This window comes from Rattus norvegicus, chromosome 2, assembly GCF_036323735.1.
Source record: "Rattus norvegicus strain BN/NHsdMcwi chromosome 2, GRCr8, whole genome shotgun sequence".
Lineage (NCBI taxonomy): Eukaryota > Metazoa > Chordata > Mammalia > Rodentia > Muridae > Rattus > Rattus norvegicus.
The window spans coordinates 187,832,102-187,851,056 of NC_086020.1; the positions used below are offsets into that span (position 1 = coordinate 187,832,102).

At 48.0% G+C, this 18,955-nt stretch overlaps 1 protein-coding gene across 9 annotated transcripts in view; it reads right to left on the minus strand.

Moving 5' to 3' along the window:
- Nucleotides 1-18,955, minus strand: part of Chd1l (chromodomain helicase DNA binding protein 1-like) — an 86,491-nt gene that overhangs the window by 12,233 nt on the left and 55,303 nt on the right. For 6 of the 9 annotated variants that reach the window (XM_063281904.1, XM_008761354.4, XM_008761350.4 and 3 more), the window contains 10 exons: nucleotides 18,459-18,573; nucleotides 17,433-17,586; nucleotides 15,691-15,859; nucleotides 8,853-9,001; nucleotides 7,276-7,439; nucleotides 6,515-6,726; nucleotides 5,438-5,536; nucleotides 3,492-3,562; nucleotides 1,022-1,136; nucleotides 129-237 (listed from right to left, as the gene is read on the minus strand). In XM_063281904.1, the coding sequence (XP_063137974.1) occupies nucleotides 129-237; nucleotides 1,022-1,136; nucleotides 3,492-3,562; nucleotides 5,438-5,536; nucleotides 6,515-6,726; nucleotides 7,276-7,439; nucleotides 8,853-9,001; nucleotides 15,691-15,859; nucleotides 17,433-17,586; nucleotides 18,459-18,573 (1,357 nt within the window). Of the gene's footprint in view, nucleotides 1-128; nucleotides 238-1,021; nucleotides 1,137-3,491; nucleotides 3,563-5,437; nucleotides 5,537-6,514; nucleotides 6,727-7,275; nucleotides 7,440-8,852; nucleotides 9,002-15,690; nucleotides 15,860-17,432; nucleotides 17,587-18,458; nucleotides 18,574-18,955 lie in introns of those variants that run through there. The other 3 variants (XR_010063611.1, XM_008761353.4, XR_005501136.2) reach the window with 2 other exon arrangements.

Below are 18,955 nucleotides of genomic sequence, written 5' to 3' on the forward strand. Positions count from 1 at the left end.
TCTCATTGAAGAGGGACAGAATGAAGGACATGACGGTAGACAGCCTTGGATCAAACAGCATGATCAGGAGATGCAGTATGATTCTCCTCATTGTTTGAAGTATGTATAATCAGACCACAAAAGGATACATGAAAGTTGGGATGCCTCGGGTAGCCAAGTGTTTCCGAATAAGTCTTTCAGTACCATACCAGTTAAAACCCTTTGTAGCATGTCCAATTCGTGGAAGATGAACACTTGCTATTGAAAAGATTATGACAAAATAAAATATATACAGGAGAAAATAATTATTGATGGTTTCATACAAAGTATACAGTTACAATGTTAAAAGTATCCTGTGTAGGAAATGGAATGTAGAGAGGATATCCGATGCCTGTATGGACGTGGCGCCTGTCAATAATACATCTGGTGGCCAATGGCGTAGGCGGGAAATAGGGGGTAGGACATCTGAGAGGAGAGAGAGCCAGGCGGAGAGATCCACTGGGAAGATGGGAGGAGACGGAGCACAGGTAAACAGCCGTGTGACAGTATGTAGGTTCAAATAAATGGGACATTTGAAGTTCGATTTAACAGAGCCTTCTGGGAGCATGGGACTGGAAGAGCCAGACCTAACATCTACACGGAAGAGGGGGAAAGTACGCTTTTCTCTTGAACGCAAGAACGCACAGGTTCTAGATGTAAGTAGATGGGATGGGCATGGATTCTGACTGATGGGTAAATCATAAATTAACTAGCACAAATTCTCCCACAAGTCAAGAATCTCACAAACACTGAGACACGCTAGGCTTGGACAGACAGGCGAGAAAGCTAAGGACTGCTTCGTAACCATGACAACAGTGCCCATCGGCTGGACATAGCCCACAAAGGAAGGGCTATGCAAACATAAATGATGTAGGTGAGACCTCTGGTTTGATTCTATCAGGCACATCAAGGAGAGTCTTGGCATTTCTTGCCTCCCTTCAAAAGTCACAGCACATGTCTGGACAGAAATCCTCCTCATCCTGAGCACAGAGGGAAGGCTTACCTTTCTTCTTCTTTGCTGCTAAAAGTATCTTCTTCAGGCCCTCTTCTAGGGCTGCCATCTTAATGCCAGACAGGACATTGGTACGATCGCGGTGCTGAGCCACCACCAAGGCCAACTGAAAGAGTAAGCACTCGAAAGCTGACGAGGCACACGTGAGGGGCCACCCACAAGACACAAACCGTTACGGAGGACCAAGGCTCAGCCCTACCCCTTCTGGATGCTGCCTGGACAGCAGCATACTCCAACATACGACTTAGCTGGCCCATCTTACATCATGGCAACTTATGTAGGCTTTTCTTTCTTCTTTCAAGATAAGGTCAAGCCAGAGTCCAAAACACGGACTTTCCTAACTGTTCTCGGGAGAAGAGAAACTTGATATTGTGTCGGAGTTCGGAGTTCTGTATTTCAGCCCTCTAACTGTTGCCCATCGACTCCACAGCCCCAGGACAAGAGTCATCCCATTCCCATCCTAACAAGCCCTGTGATGGCAGTGCCGACCCCCCCACCCCCAGAGATCCTCCCGGGAATTGCTGAGGCCAATGCAAACCATCCAGACATGCTGCCATGCTGCTGTACACTGCAGCCTTCCTTCTCCAGAGCTGGGTGAGATTAAGCCCAGGCTAGGCAAGCATGCAACCCCCGCCACAGCCACCAGCCTGATTCTGTTTCTTATGCACGGATACTGTTGTCCCTTTCCGCCCACTTCATACAGCGTTGTAGAAATTACTGAGAGAAGAAGAAGACACTTTGCTGTAAGCCACACAGGTCTTTGAGTGTGAGCATCTCTTGGTCTCACTAACTCTTTTTCTAAGTCAGCAGTGATCTGGCTCAAAATTCATGGATTTGGCCCTGAGAGACAGTCAGGTGGATGTGGTAAAAAATAAAACTCACTACAGATTCTCCAACTGAAAGCAAGGAGGAGATCCTTAAGATGCAAAGCAGAGGAGGTGTGGGCTGCTTCCTGTCTTCTGCCGGCTTGAAAGCATAATCCTTCGCACAAATTTTTGTATAAACAAAAATGATAAACCCTGAGAATTTTACATCACACTTTCTTATTCTGCTCAGGAAATGCTCTGGGGCATACTCTATGGGCCAGCACCTCGTGGAGTACTAATGTTAAAAGGAACAGAAAGGGCTGGCTGCGAAGCCTACGACCCGAGCCTGATCCCAAAGCCCCACATGGTGGATAGACAATAGACAGTTGCAAGTTGTCCTCTAAACCAACATGCATGTGCACATGCAAGTACACACACACACACACACACACACACACACACACACACACACACACACGAAATTAGGACATGTAGAAAGGCATCAATATGTGTATACACAGAGGGCAGACTGTGAGGACACGGTGAGAAGGTGGCTGTCATGTAATGCTATTAGAAAGGCCCCTAGGCCCCTGTCTGCAAGCACAGCAGACTATCACTAATAGTGTCTCTAGCATGGGATGGGTCTCAGGCTGGGGCAGCCATTGGTTAGCTGTTCCCTCAGTCTCTGCTCCGTCTTTATCCCAGCACATCTTGTATGCTTGCTGACAGGAACTTAGCATAGCTGTCTCCTGAGAGGCTTCATCCAGCAGCAGATGGAGGCAGATGCAGAGACCCACAGCCCAACATCAGGCAGAGTTCAGGAAGTCTTGTGGAAGAGTAGGGATAGAATTGAACAAGCCAGATGGGTCAAGGACACCACAATTAGACCTACAGAGTCAACTATGGGCCTATGGGAGTTCAGAGACTGGGCCACCAACTAGGGAGCATGCAGGGGCTAAACCTAGATTCCTACCATTTGTAGGAAATGTGCAGCTTGGTCCTCATGTGGGTCCCCCAACAGTTGGAACCGAGTAGGGATAGAATTGAACAAGCCAGATGGGTCAAGGACACCACAATTAGACCTACAGAGTCAACTATGGGCCTATGGGAGTTCAGAGACTGGGCCACCAACTAGGGAGCATGCAGGGGCTAAACCTAGATTCCTACCATTTGTAGGAAATGTGCAGCTTGGTCCTCATGTGGGTCCCCCAACAGTTGGAACCGGGACTATCTCAGTCTCTGTTCTCTGTCACTGGATGCCCTTCCCCCACCTGGCCTGCATGGTTGGCCTCAGTGGAAGAGGATGTGCCCAGTCCTGCTAGGACTAGATGTCCCAGAGTAAGGTGGTACCAAGGAGGATTCCCCTTCTCTGGAGAGAAGAGGAGGGAGCAATGGAGGAAGGGACTTGTGAGAGTGGGAGGAGGGAGGTCTGTGATCCAGACGTAAAGTGAATGCAAACAGAACCGACTGTCCCCCTTGGTCATGCTGTCTCGAGCAACACTGCAATATGTTTCTAAGGCTGAAGCCACCCACTAGATGGCACAGATGTCACAGTCCCAAGCCACTGTGTTACTGCAGATGCTGGCAGTGGGCATGTCAAGAGTACCTGTTACAAGCCAAGCTTTAGTCCTGGCATGTGACAGGCTTTTACTTACCAGGTCTTGCCCCTTGTCTCGTGACTCTTTATCATCGATGGGAAATAAAAGGACATCGCCCAAACTCAGATCTGAGGTTTTGAGAGAGAGTAAAAAGAACATTAATTTCCTAAAGGGTTCATTTTCTAACGCCAATCACTTTTCTGTTACTTTTTTGCTTTCTGAAATAGTATCTTACTCTGTAGCTCAGGCTACCCTTGAGACTGCAGCAATCCTCCTGCCTTGCCTTGGCCTCCCTGGTTCCAGGACTATAGGCATGGGCCACCATGGCTTGCTCCAGTTAGCTTTGGTACTGCGCCTCCCTCTGAATTTTTTTCAGCCCTTTCCCTGACTTGTCATCCTCTTCGGCAGGTCCTCAGCTGTTTCCCTCCAAACTCTGGTCCTCACGTCACCAACCTGGTGCCCTGTGGCCATCACAGTGATTCAGAGAGGGAGAGGGATGAGGCTGGGTGAGTTCCTGTTTGTCTTAAATCACCCACACACTGCGCTCTACCGTTTCACCTGTACATGTCCCTCTCATGCAGATCAAATCAAGCCAATGCGCTAGACAAACGGGCCATTTTAGTTCTGGGCTTTACAGACCCAGTGTTAATTTTCTGTTTCAACAAAAATGACAAGTAACCCACAAACCCTAATCTTTTAAGTCATTCTCCAGATCAGATTTCCCAAATAAGCAGACTACCTGGGAATGGTCTCTATGACAGTGGCTAAGCGTCCCCTCCCCCTTGGATGGTGGCTCTACCCTGGGCTGCCTGGGGCTGTCACTGCCTATATCCTGCAGTCATTGGGACCTGGGAATGCTAAGCCTGGGGAAGATACAGAAGAATGAGATAACACTGGAAACTCTACAGTCCTCCCCCTCCTTCCAGCAATGGGAACTCATCTTCTCAGACCCAAGGCAATGCTCTCAGCCTTCCCTAGCAGCTCCAGTCTTGCCCAACCTTAATCTCTCTTTGGAGAGATGCACGGTTCCTCTCTAGTTACGCTGACCACTGCTCTTTACATCTATATAGCACATTTCAGACTGCAAACTCCTCCAGGGTTCCAAGGAAATATGATCACTGAGAAGGGCAAAATCCAGTGACTTTCTTTTTTTTTTTTTCTTCTTTTTCTTTTTTTCGGAGCTGGGGACCGAACCCAGGGCCTTGCGTTTGCTAGGCAAGCGCTGTACCACTGAGCTAAATCCCCAACCCCAACCAGTGACTTTCTAATTCCACTCGTGACATACTATGGGTCTCTTTGCCTTCACCACCATCTCTTTAATTGTACATTTAATTGTATCTCTACTCTAGAAACCCGGAGTCAAAGTGAGCCAAAAGGGAGTTTTGCATTCAGATTCTCACATGACACTGGAACAGGAAGTAGCCCACTTGACTGCCTGTGTGTGTGTGTGTGGGGGTCATTAAAAATACAGCTGTGCGAAATTACTGTCACACTGCTTAGTAGACGTCTGTGAAACATGTGAACTCTGTACACTGTGACTGCTGCACATAAAAGAAGGTGATTTCCCTGGCTCTGGTACCAAAGGCTGAACTGTCCATCAAGTCCCCCAGTCCTTACACAACCTGACTTCTGTCGTCCGGGAGTGTGGTAGCCTGGCTTCCCCACAGCACCAAGCCCGAGCTGTCCGATTTCTCTCTACTAGGTGTGATGCTCTTCTCGGGAGATGGTCGGAGGGTGAGCAGGAGCTGGTCGTCAGTCAGAACAACTGCATCTACCAGCCTTATTACAGCCCCAAGGAAGGTGGCAACAGTGTCATCCACAAATTATGAGAAAAGAGGCACTGTGTCATGGTCTGTCTCAAAGTCACACACGAGGAGCAACAGATGGCAGGAGCCAGGCCCCAGCCGGTGCTTCTCGCCTGCACTACACCCCGGCCCACCCCATGTACTATTTTAAGTGTCCTCTCCTGTCTCCTTGAGCCTCTCCTCTCCTCTGCATCTTACCTTTCATTTTCCCAGCCAGCTCATATATTTTTCTTGGTTCAGCGGACCGTGCTTCCAGAGCTGTGAATAAGCCACCTCTGCCCCAGCGGCCAGAGTCATCTGATGGAGAGAGAAAATGTCCATCTACAGGAGGCAAGTCTAGTCTGGGACTCAGGAAACCAAAGGCACACAATAGGCTTGTGGGAGAATGACTTTTTAGACAAGGAAATATAGCTAATCTCCTAGACTATTCTAGAAGGTATAGTAGAATACATTGTGCCAAGAATGGTCAAGATGGGAATGTCAGGAATGAAGTGTTGTGAGAGAGAAGCTCTGGCGCCTATGACTGCGGGATGTAAGGGGTGGAGTGCAGAATACAGAGCAGAGCGGACAGACGGAATGGAGTGGACACTTGCACACACAGTAAGGAGGAAGAAAAGTAGGACTCGACTCAAGCTGGCACTAGCCCAGCTGTCTACCGCTTGTGTTTATACTCATTTACCCTCCATACATTGGCTCATATATCGACGTGCCAAGCACCGTTCTAAGCACAAAGCTTATACCAGTGAACAACAACAGCAGTCCCAGCTCCACTTCCTAGTGCAATGAGACAGTCAAATAAACCATTGCATCACAGAGGAGAGCAGGACAGAAGAAGCTAGAAGGCAAAGACGGAGGCCTCTTCGCTTACAGGACGGGAAGCAGGCGCTTGCACATGATCAGTGTGGTTACTGGGGAAAGAGGATTCCAGGTGGAGGAGGCTAAAGCATGCTGGTCGCAGGCGGAGCACACGTGGGATTTTGCTGCTCCTCACAGGATGTATTTACTTTCCAAGGGTCACCTCAGCCCGCCCTCTTAGACACGTTGTGCAGAGGATAAAGCTGATACCAACAGCCCTGTGTATAAGGACCTGGGGTCCAAGGAGATCGGGTAACTCAAAGCAGTAAAGAGTCAACTCTCACTGATGGAAGCCACGCCCCCTGGCCATATAATGCCGCACTGGGATGATCACGGTTAGGTCACATTTGACCTTAGCCTTCCACGTTCTTGGCATCATAAAGACAAGGTATTCTCAGGGTCCCAGCCCACTACTCGTACCGACACAGTGCACAATGACAGCGTCCTCTTCGCCAGCCTGGGGGTGGGTGACGTCACCGCTAACATAGTTAATGGAGGTCAAGTCTAGATCTTCATAATCTAGCTCGGCAGAAGTCTCGTCTCCATCCTCGAGGTCCTCGAGGTCCTCAAGCTCGCTGTCCTCTGAGGGCAGGCAGAAGGACTGATAACCGTTGGATTCCCACCAGGCCATCCTTCACCAGACCAGAGAGAGAGAGGAATTAATAATGATCTACTTATAGGAGGTGACAAGTGAATTCCCCAATTAAAGTTTTCTACCTACATGTAAATAAGCAAGGTTTACTGATTAGGCTAACTGCCTCCCAAGAAGCCACCAAGTGTCTCAGGGCCTGACAACCTGAGTTCAATCCCAGGAGCCAATGGGGTGAAGGGAAAGAACTGCCTGCAAGCTGCCCTCTGATCTCCTGTGTGCTGTGCTTACACACGCACGCGCGCACAAACACACACACGCACACACGCACACACACACACACACACACACACTCTAAACAGATAAACAGATACATAGATAGACAGACAGATGGGTTCTTGTTGGACAGAATGCATCTTCGCCTTGGCACTGAGGACTAAATATAAAGGTCTAATCTTTAAAATTGGACTCTGTCTCCAGTAAGAACTAGAGTGATCACAGTTTCCCGTCCTTAAAGCCATGTCAGCTTGGGCTTGCCACACAAGACTCCCCCAGCAACAGTGACCCCCATCCTGATAAAATGCAGACAGACTTCTTCCTGTGTTCAGCCTCCTCCTTAGCCTTCTTCTTCTCCTCCATTAGCTTCTTTCTCTTGGCTGCTGCTTCCTGTCTTTTCTTCTGTCTGTCCTCCAGCTCTTCTGGACTTAGAATCTTCTTCCTTTTGATGGGCCCTTCTGCAAGGCCTGGGATAAGAACCTTAGAGAGACAAAGACCCACGGTCAGGAAACTCAAGGCCTGCTGCTCCTCTGCGAGCTCCGTCTAAAGCACTCTGTATGGGAGCAATGGAAACAGCGGATCCCCACTCTGCCTGTGTGGTGGGCACTGACTGTGGGTCACTGTGGGTCACTGCTAAACACAACGCCTCACAGGCACCGTGGCCACTGGGTGCCAAACCCAGCCAAAGCATTGAAGTGGGTAGAGGCAGTCAAATCACTTCATGAAGAACAAAGAACTTTTCTTTCTCAACTGATATCATAGCTTACAGGATGCCAGCCCGAGCTTAAACAATTTTAGCGCAACTTTCTACAAATCACTATATGCTTTTTTGAACCGTGTGGTTTCAGCAGCCTCATTACTTAAGTGACGGTTCTGCAGAGCATACATGAAGTGCCAGGCACTGGAACATCGCATGTCGTTTATGACTGCCATCCTACGAATGAATGAATGAATGACGACTTAGGGTCACAAGGCGACAGCAGGCATGGCCTTCTCGTAACAACGAGATCCCTAACGGGTGGCTTAGAGGGCCACGAGCCGCTTTTACTTGCATGAAGTCATAAGGCACATGTTTCATCCTAATGTGTATTTGGAGGCAGGGTCTCATGTAGCCCAGGCTATCCTAGAACTTATTATAGAAATAGTCTGTACTTGAACTCCCGATCCTCTTGCCTCCAGTTCCCAAGTGCTGGGATTATAGGCATGCCCCACAATGCTCAACTTCACTCTTCTATAAAAATAAATTTTTATTTTATTTATTACTAATATATATGTGTGTGAGAAGAAAGATAGTGTGTGTGTGTGTGTCTGTGTGTGTGTGTGTGTGTGTGTGTGTGTGTGTGTGTGTGTGTACGTGCACATGAGTATCTGTGTATGGCACAAGTGTGATGGTCAGAGGACAACTTTTGGGAGTCGGGTCTCTTTTCTCCAATGATTCTGGAAATCACACTCAGGCGACCAGACTAGCACAGCCAAGTGCTCTTACCTGATGAACCACCGTGCCAGTCCTTAATGTCTTTTAAAGATTTATTTTACACTTCATGTGTATGAGTGCTGCACTTGCATATATGTATGTGAACCACGTGTGTGCAGGAGCCTGTAGAGGTCGGAGGAGAGTGTTGGGTGCCCCTAGAACTGCAGTTACAAGAATGTGAGCTGCTATGTAGATGCTGGGAATCTGGGCCCTCCTGAGGACGGGAATGGCTCCTAACCAGTGTGCCATCCCTCCAGCTCCTCCCCTGTATGACCAGTGCTTTCAGAACATTTTACTAGAGTGCAGTTCACTTATTACAACCCATCCCAAGAGACCGAAGTGACCCCAGCAGCACCCTTTGCTTTCTTAGGGCAACAGTTTGAAGAACTCATGGATGTATAGAAAAGAACAGCTCTTACACTGCCTTTATTCCGGAGGGACCGGCCCCCATGACTCGTCTTCTCTAGAAGAGTTTTCTGAAGATTCACCAGCTGTTCAAACGACTTCCTGTCTTCCTTACTGGGCTCCTTAGAATAGTCTCTGCCTTCAAATAAGTACATGTGGTTTTCTGTGGACACAAAGCCAGAGAAAGGGAAGTCAGGCACGGGGAAATGGATCAATACTATTCAAAGCAGCTCTCGTAGACAACACGGAAATGGGTCATAATCTAAAATGAGACAAGGCCAGCTTACGGCCACACCACTTTCTTTCCTGTCAGGAACACCTTTGGACCCTGCATGGGAATCCTGTATGTTCTCTTGTCATAGGACAAAACACAGTTCAGGGCCCCGCTGGTCCATCCTCGATGACCAAGGACTGGGGAACCCCTTCACCCTGCCAAGTGTCCATCCAGAATGGGGTGAATGCACCCACCATTCTGCTCCTCAGCATGAATCTCCCTGACATGCAGGCTCCCTAGTGAACCCCCATTTTTAGTGTCAAGCACACATTTAATACTCTGCTGGCTCCCAGTGACACAGAAAGGACAAATGGCAGAGAGCTGGAGAAAACGAAGCAGCACAGAAGGGATCCCTGCTCCTACAGCTCTGAAGTCCCCACGCTGCGCCTTCCTGCCTAGCATCTGCATCCTGGCTAACAGAGGCTCGAGTGGGTGGGGGTGGGGGTGAGTCCCTCACTTCCCATAGCTATTCAGCTGAAGGAGGGGCGTGCTGATTCTGAGGCCCGAGGGCTCTATTCAGTAGATAACCATACAGAGAAGACATTCTTGAGCGGCACTCATTTTGCGAGGTCTCTATTTTGCTTTATTTTTCAGATTTCATTTTTAATTGTGTGTATCCGTGCATGTGTGGGTTTGTACACGTGTACTGTGCCTGTGGGTACAAGAAGAGGGTGTCAAATCCCCCAGAGCTGAAGCTGCAGGCAGCTGTGAGGTACCCGGCACAGGTGGCAGAATCTGAACCAGACGAGCAGCGACCGCTCTGAGTGTTTGCGTTTTATAACTGTGTGAAAGAGCAAAGCACACATTTATGGAGTCGTTTTGAAGACAGACAGAGGTTTGGTGAGGATGGGTGAACAGTCAAGATCAGGAATCAAGCGAGAACCATCCGTGATCGGCACCCACAAACAGGTGAGGACAAGAAGCCGAAGTGTGCTTAACAGCTCATGTTGCCAAACCCTGTATTTTCAGAGCATTGGGAAGTCAGCTATAAGTATGTTTTCCCTGGAGAGTACAAAAGCAAAACATTTTCATTCCCAAGAGATCAATTGCTTCACACTTGTACCAAACTCTAACCAGCTGTAATTCTAATTGGCATTTGCTAATTAAATCAGCAGGGGGCTTTCAGTGAGATGCTCTATCAACAAGTGGAAAAGAAAATAAAGACCTGAGAAGTGTCACAACACAATCAACAGATGTAGCTACAAGCAGCACGAAATGCTAACTTCTAACATAAATGTGTCTTCTAAGAACCCTGGCATTCAAGGTAAACTGATCATATTTGGGATTTGCCACTGGGGCTGCTTTAATGATGAGTCTTTCATATCCACAGATGCTGTTTTAAATCCTGCACCCTCAGGCTGCAGCCAAGAGGAGGCTGAAACCACATCCCAGACCATCAGTCCTCAACCTGGCTCTCAACCCTTTTGGGGGCTGAATGACCCTTTCACAGGGGTTGCCTATCAGATATCCTGACCATCAGCTCTGTATGTTACAATTCATAACAGAAAGATTAAAGTTATGAAGTAGCAATAAAAGTAATTGTATGGTTGGGGTCACCACAACATGAGGAACTGTATCAAAGGGTCACAGCATTAGGAAGGTTGAGAACCACTACCCTAGACCCTCATATACACCCTGCCAGTCCAGCCACCTACTACCTAGGGAGTCTAGACCCGTTCATCAAAGACAAGCTTCCAAATGCTAATTCTATGGGGGATTTTTCCCCTTAGCAGTTGGCCTGTCTAAAAATATATAATTTTTTAGCAGTCAGATTGACTTAGAAGTGTACGGATCTTTCTGAAAGCACGGCAATTTTATTTTGTTCTGGCAAATGTTGGAGAAAAAAAGCTGAAATTAATCTAAATGGCTGAAAAAAATGGATGTAAGCTTTGGTATTTAAGGTAATCAAATGTAACTTAAAAATACAGCCACATGCATCTATTTCTCCCTTCACCTGAAACCTTTAAATGGCAGTAACAGGGTTTTGAGAAAGATATATGAGGCAATGGTAAATGGACAATCCCAGCACTCTCAGTAAAGTGGCTGAAGGGAGCAACAGATTAACATGAGCCACGGGCGCGGAACAGGGGTGCTCAGTCGATGTTAACCCTGAGGAGAGACCCTCTCCACCCTCCAAAAGCTTAGAATTCACAAGTGTGGAGTATCACGGGTGGGGCCTCAAGAGAGCATCCGCACACCCAAAACACTGCAACACACAGCCACCGATGCGCCCTTCTTTTCAGCTTAAATCAAAGTTTATGTCAGCCCCTCACTCTTCCTGGATGATATTAGAGTATTTGTCTCTACACTGGCCAATTAAACACTTCAAAATATGAGTGTGTAGGACGGCTCCCTCTATGCAAAATCTGGCTCACCATGTGGGGGTGGGGCCCTGGCAGCATCTATGTGCTCACAGCAGTGCTGCCTGCTAGCCTCCTGTCACCGTACCTGGCTAGACTGCCAGTGGACACCAGGCACGCTCTAGGAGACTATGAACAAGAATGAAAAGATTCCAAAACAGGGGGCAGGGGGGAAGAAGCAATGCAGTGGATAAGAGTGCAGGGGATCTTTTGAAAAATACAACAAATGTCCTTCTGGTAATATATGTTCTAGACCTGCAACAAATGTTCTCAAAGAAGAATCAGGGACAATACCACACCTTTGAAAGGCAGCAGGCTACAATTTAGAGAACAAGAAAGCGTCTCGAAGAATACAAATAGGATGCTATTGTATGAAATCAAAAGATAAAACATGACAAGGGTCAAAGAGCAGTGTCCCCTGAAGTGACCAGCTGCCTAAACTCCAGTTTCTCCACGCATCCCATAAGAATCCCCCTAGTCCATGCCCGCTACAAAAGGAAGAGTCAGGAAGTACTAGAAACTCCCATTTGCAAGTGAATAGAAAACAGACATCTAGCTCAGTGCCAGCAGCTGCAAAACCCAGACACACACACTGAACAGGCGAGCAGGCGGCAGGGTGTATGAGGTAGCATGAGGTAGCGTGGACAGACAGAGTCCTGGAGCACCAGAGCAATAACCACAAAGGGAAATGAAGAGACTAGGAAGTACTGTAGGCAAGCAGTTTGGACGGCACGTGCTCCGTGTGTGTTGGGGCTGTGGTTAGGGTAAGTGTCCCCTTCTCACGGTGCTACAGCAAAGGGAAAGAGAAGGCAAGTGGTGGAAAATCAGCTTCTGGAGAAGCCAGAGGAGATGCCCGGCCTACCTGTCACCCCAGGTTATAAGGGCCGAGTTCTCAGGCAGAAGGTGGTCTGAGCTAGAAGCGGTGACGGGAAGCGGAGAGAAAACCATGCACACACCTGTGTCTAGCGCATGACAGTCTGCACTGCTGATCAGTGTATGTTGGATTTACAAGGCAAACCATTCAGGACTAAGAGGTGGCTTGGTACTTAAGAACACCTGCTGTTTTTGCAACAGACCTGCTTCAGTCCCAACATTCACACGGCAGCTAACAACTGTCCATGAGTCCAGTTCCAGGGGATCGTGTAACCTTCTCAGCCAGTGTTTGCATGATGTGCACCTCAGACAGTGTATGCATGAGGTGCACAAACACATGCAGGCAGGACACTCATACACAATAAAATAAACTAAAAGTAAGCCATTCAGTTTGGGGTAAGATGGCAGACTAAAGGCTGTCTCTGTGTGACAACGGTCACAGAAAGTGGAAAAGACTTTATCCCAAAGACTCACCTAGAAGAGGTGCTTTGGAAACTCAGGAATGAGGCAAAAGCCTTCCAGAAAAGAGCGAGAGAAGAAAGCTGCATGGAAGAGGCAAAGCCCCAGCAGGTGAGGGGTGCAGGAAGTAGGAAGGGCAGAAAGCTATCACAGAGCTAAGCTGGCCCTCCAGACAAGCCCACGGCTCTTGAAAACTCAGATGCAGGCTTTGGTGAGACGGTAACTCCGCCAGCTACAGGTCAGCCTCAAAGAGACCATTAATTCAATCACACTTGGAAGGCAGCAACCTGCCATCTTGAGACTCTATTGATAAAACAAATAAACAAACAAGCATCCTACTCCACGGTGTGAGATGAAGGGACATGCATAGGGAGAGAGCTTCAAGCTGGCTTGGCACAACATAGGTGAGGGAAGGCCCTGCAAGGCAGCTATGGCAAGCAGGAGGGCCAGCCACTGGCAAGCAGGTGCATGCAGGTGGCAGAAGGCTGGAGAGACAGCCCCTGTCCTTTGTGGCAGGACAGATCTCATCAACTGAGCTTATCCCAGATTGACAGCTCTGAGACCAGCTGGCAGATCAAACTCTAAAGCTACCTATTGGTCGTCTATGGCCCAAGATATCGGAACACAGAAACAAAAAGCAAGAACAAGCAAGGCAGCATGGATCTCCCAACAATCACCTCCCAGCTACTGAACTCAAAGATACTAAACCACGGACAACGCCTGGGAAAGACTGCAAAGGTGGAGAATCAGTGACCTGAAAGGGCTACACATGAACAGATGAGTCCAGGACAGGAGGAGAGCCAGCAGCGCAGAGGGAAGGTTTCCCAACAGAGGAGAAGAGCAGCGATGTGGAGTAAACAATAAAACCAAGGCGAAAGATTCTGAACAAGGAAAAAGAGGGAAGAGGATTCACCAAAACACTCACCAAACAGCAAGAATCTCAAAGATGGCAGACAGGGTCAACAAACACAACATCCAGGGTCTGGGGAGATGGCCCGGGGGTTAACAGCAGCTGCTGTTTTTCCCAGCAGACCAAGGTTTGATCCCCAGCACCTGAGTGCCAGCTCACAACCACCTGTAACTCCAGTCCCAGGTGACCCTGTGCCCTTTTCTGGCCTCCTCGGGCATGTGGTACACAAAAGCCCAAACACATAAAATAAAAATAAATAAATCTTTAAAAAAAAATACATTCAAGCATGGAGATATGAGTTTGATCTTAGCACTTACAGACAGGCTGGGCATGGTCCTCTGTACACCTGTCACCCCCACACACCTGTCACCCACACACACCTGTCACCCACACACACCTGTCACCCACACACACCTGTCACCTCCATATACCTGTCACCACCATATACCTGTCACCCCCATATACCTGTCATCCCTGCACATCTGCTACCCCCGCACTGTGGAGGACTGAGACAAGAGAATTGCTGGGCCTTGCTGGATGCCAGCTCACACAGAAATGTGAGCTCCAAGTTCAGGGAGAGATCCTGACACACAACACCCTCTTCTAGCCCCACATGTGCTTCCACACATCCATGTATACACAAGCATCTGTAACACACACACACATACAGACACATACACACACAAACACACACACACCCCCATACACAGACATACACAAAGCATACACAGACCACACATGCTCACACTCATACTACACAGACACAGAGACCACACGCACACCACACACCACACATCACACATACCACCCAGACCGACCACACACATACTACATACACACATATGCACACATACATACAGACCATACCCACACACGCACACATACAACCACACGTATCACACATGCACACAACCACACATATCACACACACACACACACACACAACCACCCATACTATACAGACAGACCACACACATACCACATATACACACATATACACCACATACATAGACCACATACAGACAGACCACACACATACCACATACACACATATACAGCACATACATAGACCACATACAGACAGACCACACACACACACACACACACACACACACACACACACACACACACACAGGGGTGGAGCAGTGGGGAGCATGGAAGATGGGGGAGATTTCACGGCAAGCACAAGCCAGCACTGCAGAAGGCACTTCCAGGAATACTCACACAGAGGGGAAGGAAGAGAGTCTGTCATGAACACATAGAAACGAATAAAAGTCCTGAAAGGAGAATAAAGGAGAGCTGGGATGGAATCTCAGCCCAACACAGTACACAGCAAACCTTAATACTAACAGAAGACGGGAAAGAACAAATATAAAGGAGCCGGCAAAATTACAGAGTAGTAACTATGTCAATGAGAACCGAAATGCAAATGAACTCAGCTCACCAAAGAGTCACAGATGAGCTAGCTGGCAAATAAAATAAAATAAAGTAAATCTAACTACTATCTCCAAGAAATATGCCAGGCTGAGGTACCACAACTGCAGGTGGAAGTGTGGAAGTCAGGGAAGCAAACTTAAAGCGAGACTACAGACCAAAATCAGTCAGGAAAGAGGGCTGCTGTATACTTCTGAGGAGAGCCGCTCATCAGAAGGACAAGACATTTAAATATGGACACCAACACTGGGGTTCCCAACTTAATAAAAACAAACAGAACCAGACATACAGGGTCAGACAGGACCTGATTCGATAATAGTGGAGACTTCAATAACCCACTCTCATCTCCAGAGAGGTCGGCCAGACTAAGAAACAACAAAGACCTCAGAGTTAAGCCGTCCCACAGAACGAATGCAACAGTTCATCCACAGCAACAGGATACCATCCTCTGCAGCCCACAGGACGGTCTCTAGAACTGATCCCTCCTAAACCACAACCCAAACCTCCCTGCACGTTTGTGGCTGTTTTTAAGACAAACTCACTTCCTTCCTCTTGTTCTCTGCTTTCTCCTTCTGCTGCTGCGGGCAGAGCATCAGGGGTCCACTGGCCATCTTTGGTTTCTCCCAGGATGGACTTCAGGTCTATTTCATCCATGGAGCTCCCCTCAGAGGACAGCAGCTTATCCAAGCCGAATTTGAGTATCTCACTTAACTTTAACGGAGAAAACAAAAGTCTAGTTAATTCTGATGAAAAAAAGCCGTGGAGATGTGGGTGACTTGCTAATGGCTAGGACAAGAGCCTTCCTTCTCTGATGGGCGGGCAGCCAGCATTTCCTGTCCATCACAGGTAGATGACCGGTAAACAGATGGGCGATACAGGATTATCAGTTACTGACTTTGTCAGCCTTCATAACAACACACCACGGAGAAACTCCCAATGCTGTTTGTAAGAATGACAGTCGTTTAAAGCATTTCCCAGAGTCCCTCCCAAAGACTCATCCTCACAGGCCTTTCCAGGAACCTCAAGAGAAGTCAGACTCAGCTGGATTCTCCCTGCTAAACCTCTGGATCTCATCACTGGGTGACCCCTCTGTCGATCTGCTTCCACAGTGCTCCCTGCTTGCCACTGTGGCAAAGGCCGGTTCCAACACCCAGTCAGAGACTGTCTTCTGCTTCCTTCCTTCACCCTTCTCCGAGTCCCCTCACCCACTCACTGGGTCATTCACACAGGGCTCAGATGGCATTTCCTAGCTCCGGACTCTGCATATTCTCGAACAATAACTCCGGCTCACTTGCGTCTTGCCCTTTATGACTGGAATGTTTATCTCTAGCCCGTTGTATCTGCAACTTGGAAACCTTTAAGGTACGCTGTAATAGCTTGTGAATGCCTTCCACAGTTCGTTGAAGCACCGACATCTGGATACATTTATATTTAACACTGCTGTACATAACCAATGTGACTGACTCTGCATTTGGTACTAAAAGCCAAAGAAAGCCAACTACCTGTGATGGGATTCGGAGGAGAGATCTGCACTCAATGCCTCCAGCCACACTGGAAAGCCGTGTTGATTAGGTCCACGGAGGTGGGAAGAGCTGCACCAAGAGTGGGCAGAGCACTTCCTGCATTTGTATCCTGGCCCGTAGAGAATGGGGTTGTGCACACCCGTCATGGCCCCTGCCTTTTTACTGTAGCTATGACATCGGCTGCTTTGGGCTCCTGAGGTCTGACTTCCCTGCCGTGCTGAATCTGAACTGTGAGCTAAAACAAACCTGCTCTCCTTTAAGTTGATTTTGTCTGGTGTTTTATCAAAGCAAGAAGAAAAGAAACTAAGACAGAATCGATTGCTATGATTACCTTGGGTTTTGTTTGTAATCCTCTAATTTTCAGTGTCCTCAGACATAACTAATAGAGCCCTCACTTTGAGGAAAGCAAAGAAGGTATAGCCCTGAGATTATGGTATCTGCTTCAAGCCACACAAGCAGTGACTGATGAGGCCTGGATTTAAACCCAGGTTAGACAGCCTGGCACCCACCCCTTTGATTCTCTCTCTCTCTCTCTCTCTCTATATATATATATATATAGATATAGATATAGATATAGATATAGATATAGATATAGATAGATATAGATATAGATATAGATATAGATACACACACACACACACACACACACACACACATATTGCTCATGTTTACACCTACAGTCCCCTACACATAGCAGACACCAAGGCAGGTACAACTTACCCAGGTACCGGGTGAGCCTGAGGGTAAGAACTGATCCTAACCTGTAAGTCGGCCTCAGCTGCAGGTTTCTGGGCTCCTAGGGTGAAATGGCCTCCTTCTATGACCATGTTGGTAAGCTGCAGTTTGGAGGCCGCCTTCCTATACACAATTTCTTCCACGGTGTCTCGGCCGATGAGCCGGATGACTTTAACAGACCTGTGAGCGAGTCCAACAACAGCAGTGTGATAAGTGTGTACGAAGTCAGGAGAAGACACCTGAAAGGACGCAAAAGCAAGCACCGTCCCTACACAGGGCATTGTTAGAAGGACGCCGTGACTGGGCCCTGGGTACTTGCAAGACACGGCCGGCCTTCAGTTACCTCTGAACCTTTCCAATAGTGGAGGCAAGGACAAAGGGAGAAAGGAAGTATGTCATCTGCAGCCAAGGAAAACCTCCTCGGTCACTATCATCCTCAAGGTCCCAGGCCTTCCTTACCCATCCAACGCCAGGCCTTCTTTCTCTCTTAGAAAAAAGGTAGAGAAAAAAAAAAAAAAACCAAACCAGAAAAAAAAAAAAAACCTACAAGAAACAAATACATATGTGCATATGCACACACACACACACACACACACACACACACACACACACAAATAAAACTGATAAAAACTCAAGATTGAAAACCATAACATATGAGCAAAAGGCCAATAAGATTAAAAATGCCCAAGTAAAGCAATATGAGACAAATCTACAAGAACATTATTGAGCTCACTTCTTTGGCCTTTGGTTGGTTGGTTGGTTTGCTTGTTTGTTTATAGTGATGCCGTTCTTAGCTCGATGAGTAAATAATTTCTAACAATTCCTTCTAATCCTTTCATAATCTGGCTCTTTGTTCAACAGAATGAGTGTGGACCACAGTGTGACCCAGCCGGGGCAGCTGCAGGGGCCGGCAGCGAAGCTAAGCTCACACTGGAGCCTCTCCAATCCCCATTTGGGGCCGTCACCAGGGACTCTGTTTCTCCCTCCTTCCTAGCCCAGGAGTGTCTAATAGACCGAGGAAGTGGAAAACCACCGATGCTCAACTCACTCACTTGTTCTGGCCGATCCGGTGAGCTCGGGCAGCCGCCTGCAAGTCATTCTGAGGATTAAAATCACTGTCGACAAAAATAACGGTATCTGCTGCTGTTAAGTTCATGCCCACTCCGCCTGGAACAAGGTGAGAATTCTGTCACCCAAGGCACAGACAAGGACGGGAGAATAAAGACAGTCAGACAGGCTCTCACTGATCGACTGAAATCAGTCAGACGGATGTTCACCCACAGCTCTGGAGCCTGGTATGGTCACACTTGCTCCCTTAACCTCCTCTGGCCTGACTTGGGAGGACTGAATCATCACGCACAGCAGAATGGGGGAGTATTGACAAGCAACCACGGAAGATGCTCGAGTCGGGAGCATGAAGCAATTTTATATCTGCCCTCCCCCCTCATTTAAAACATTTGGCTGCATTTCACCTAGGACAATCTGCAGAGAAAAGGACATAGACTCCTTCAGAAAGGAGCCGTGAGCATAGGACAATCTGTGTGGGTGT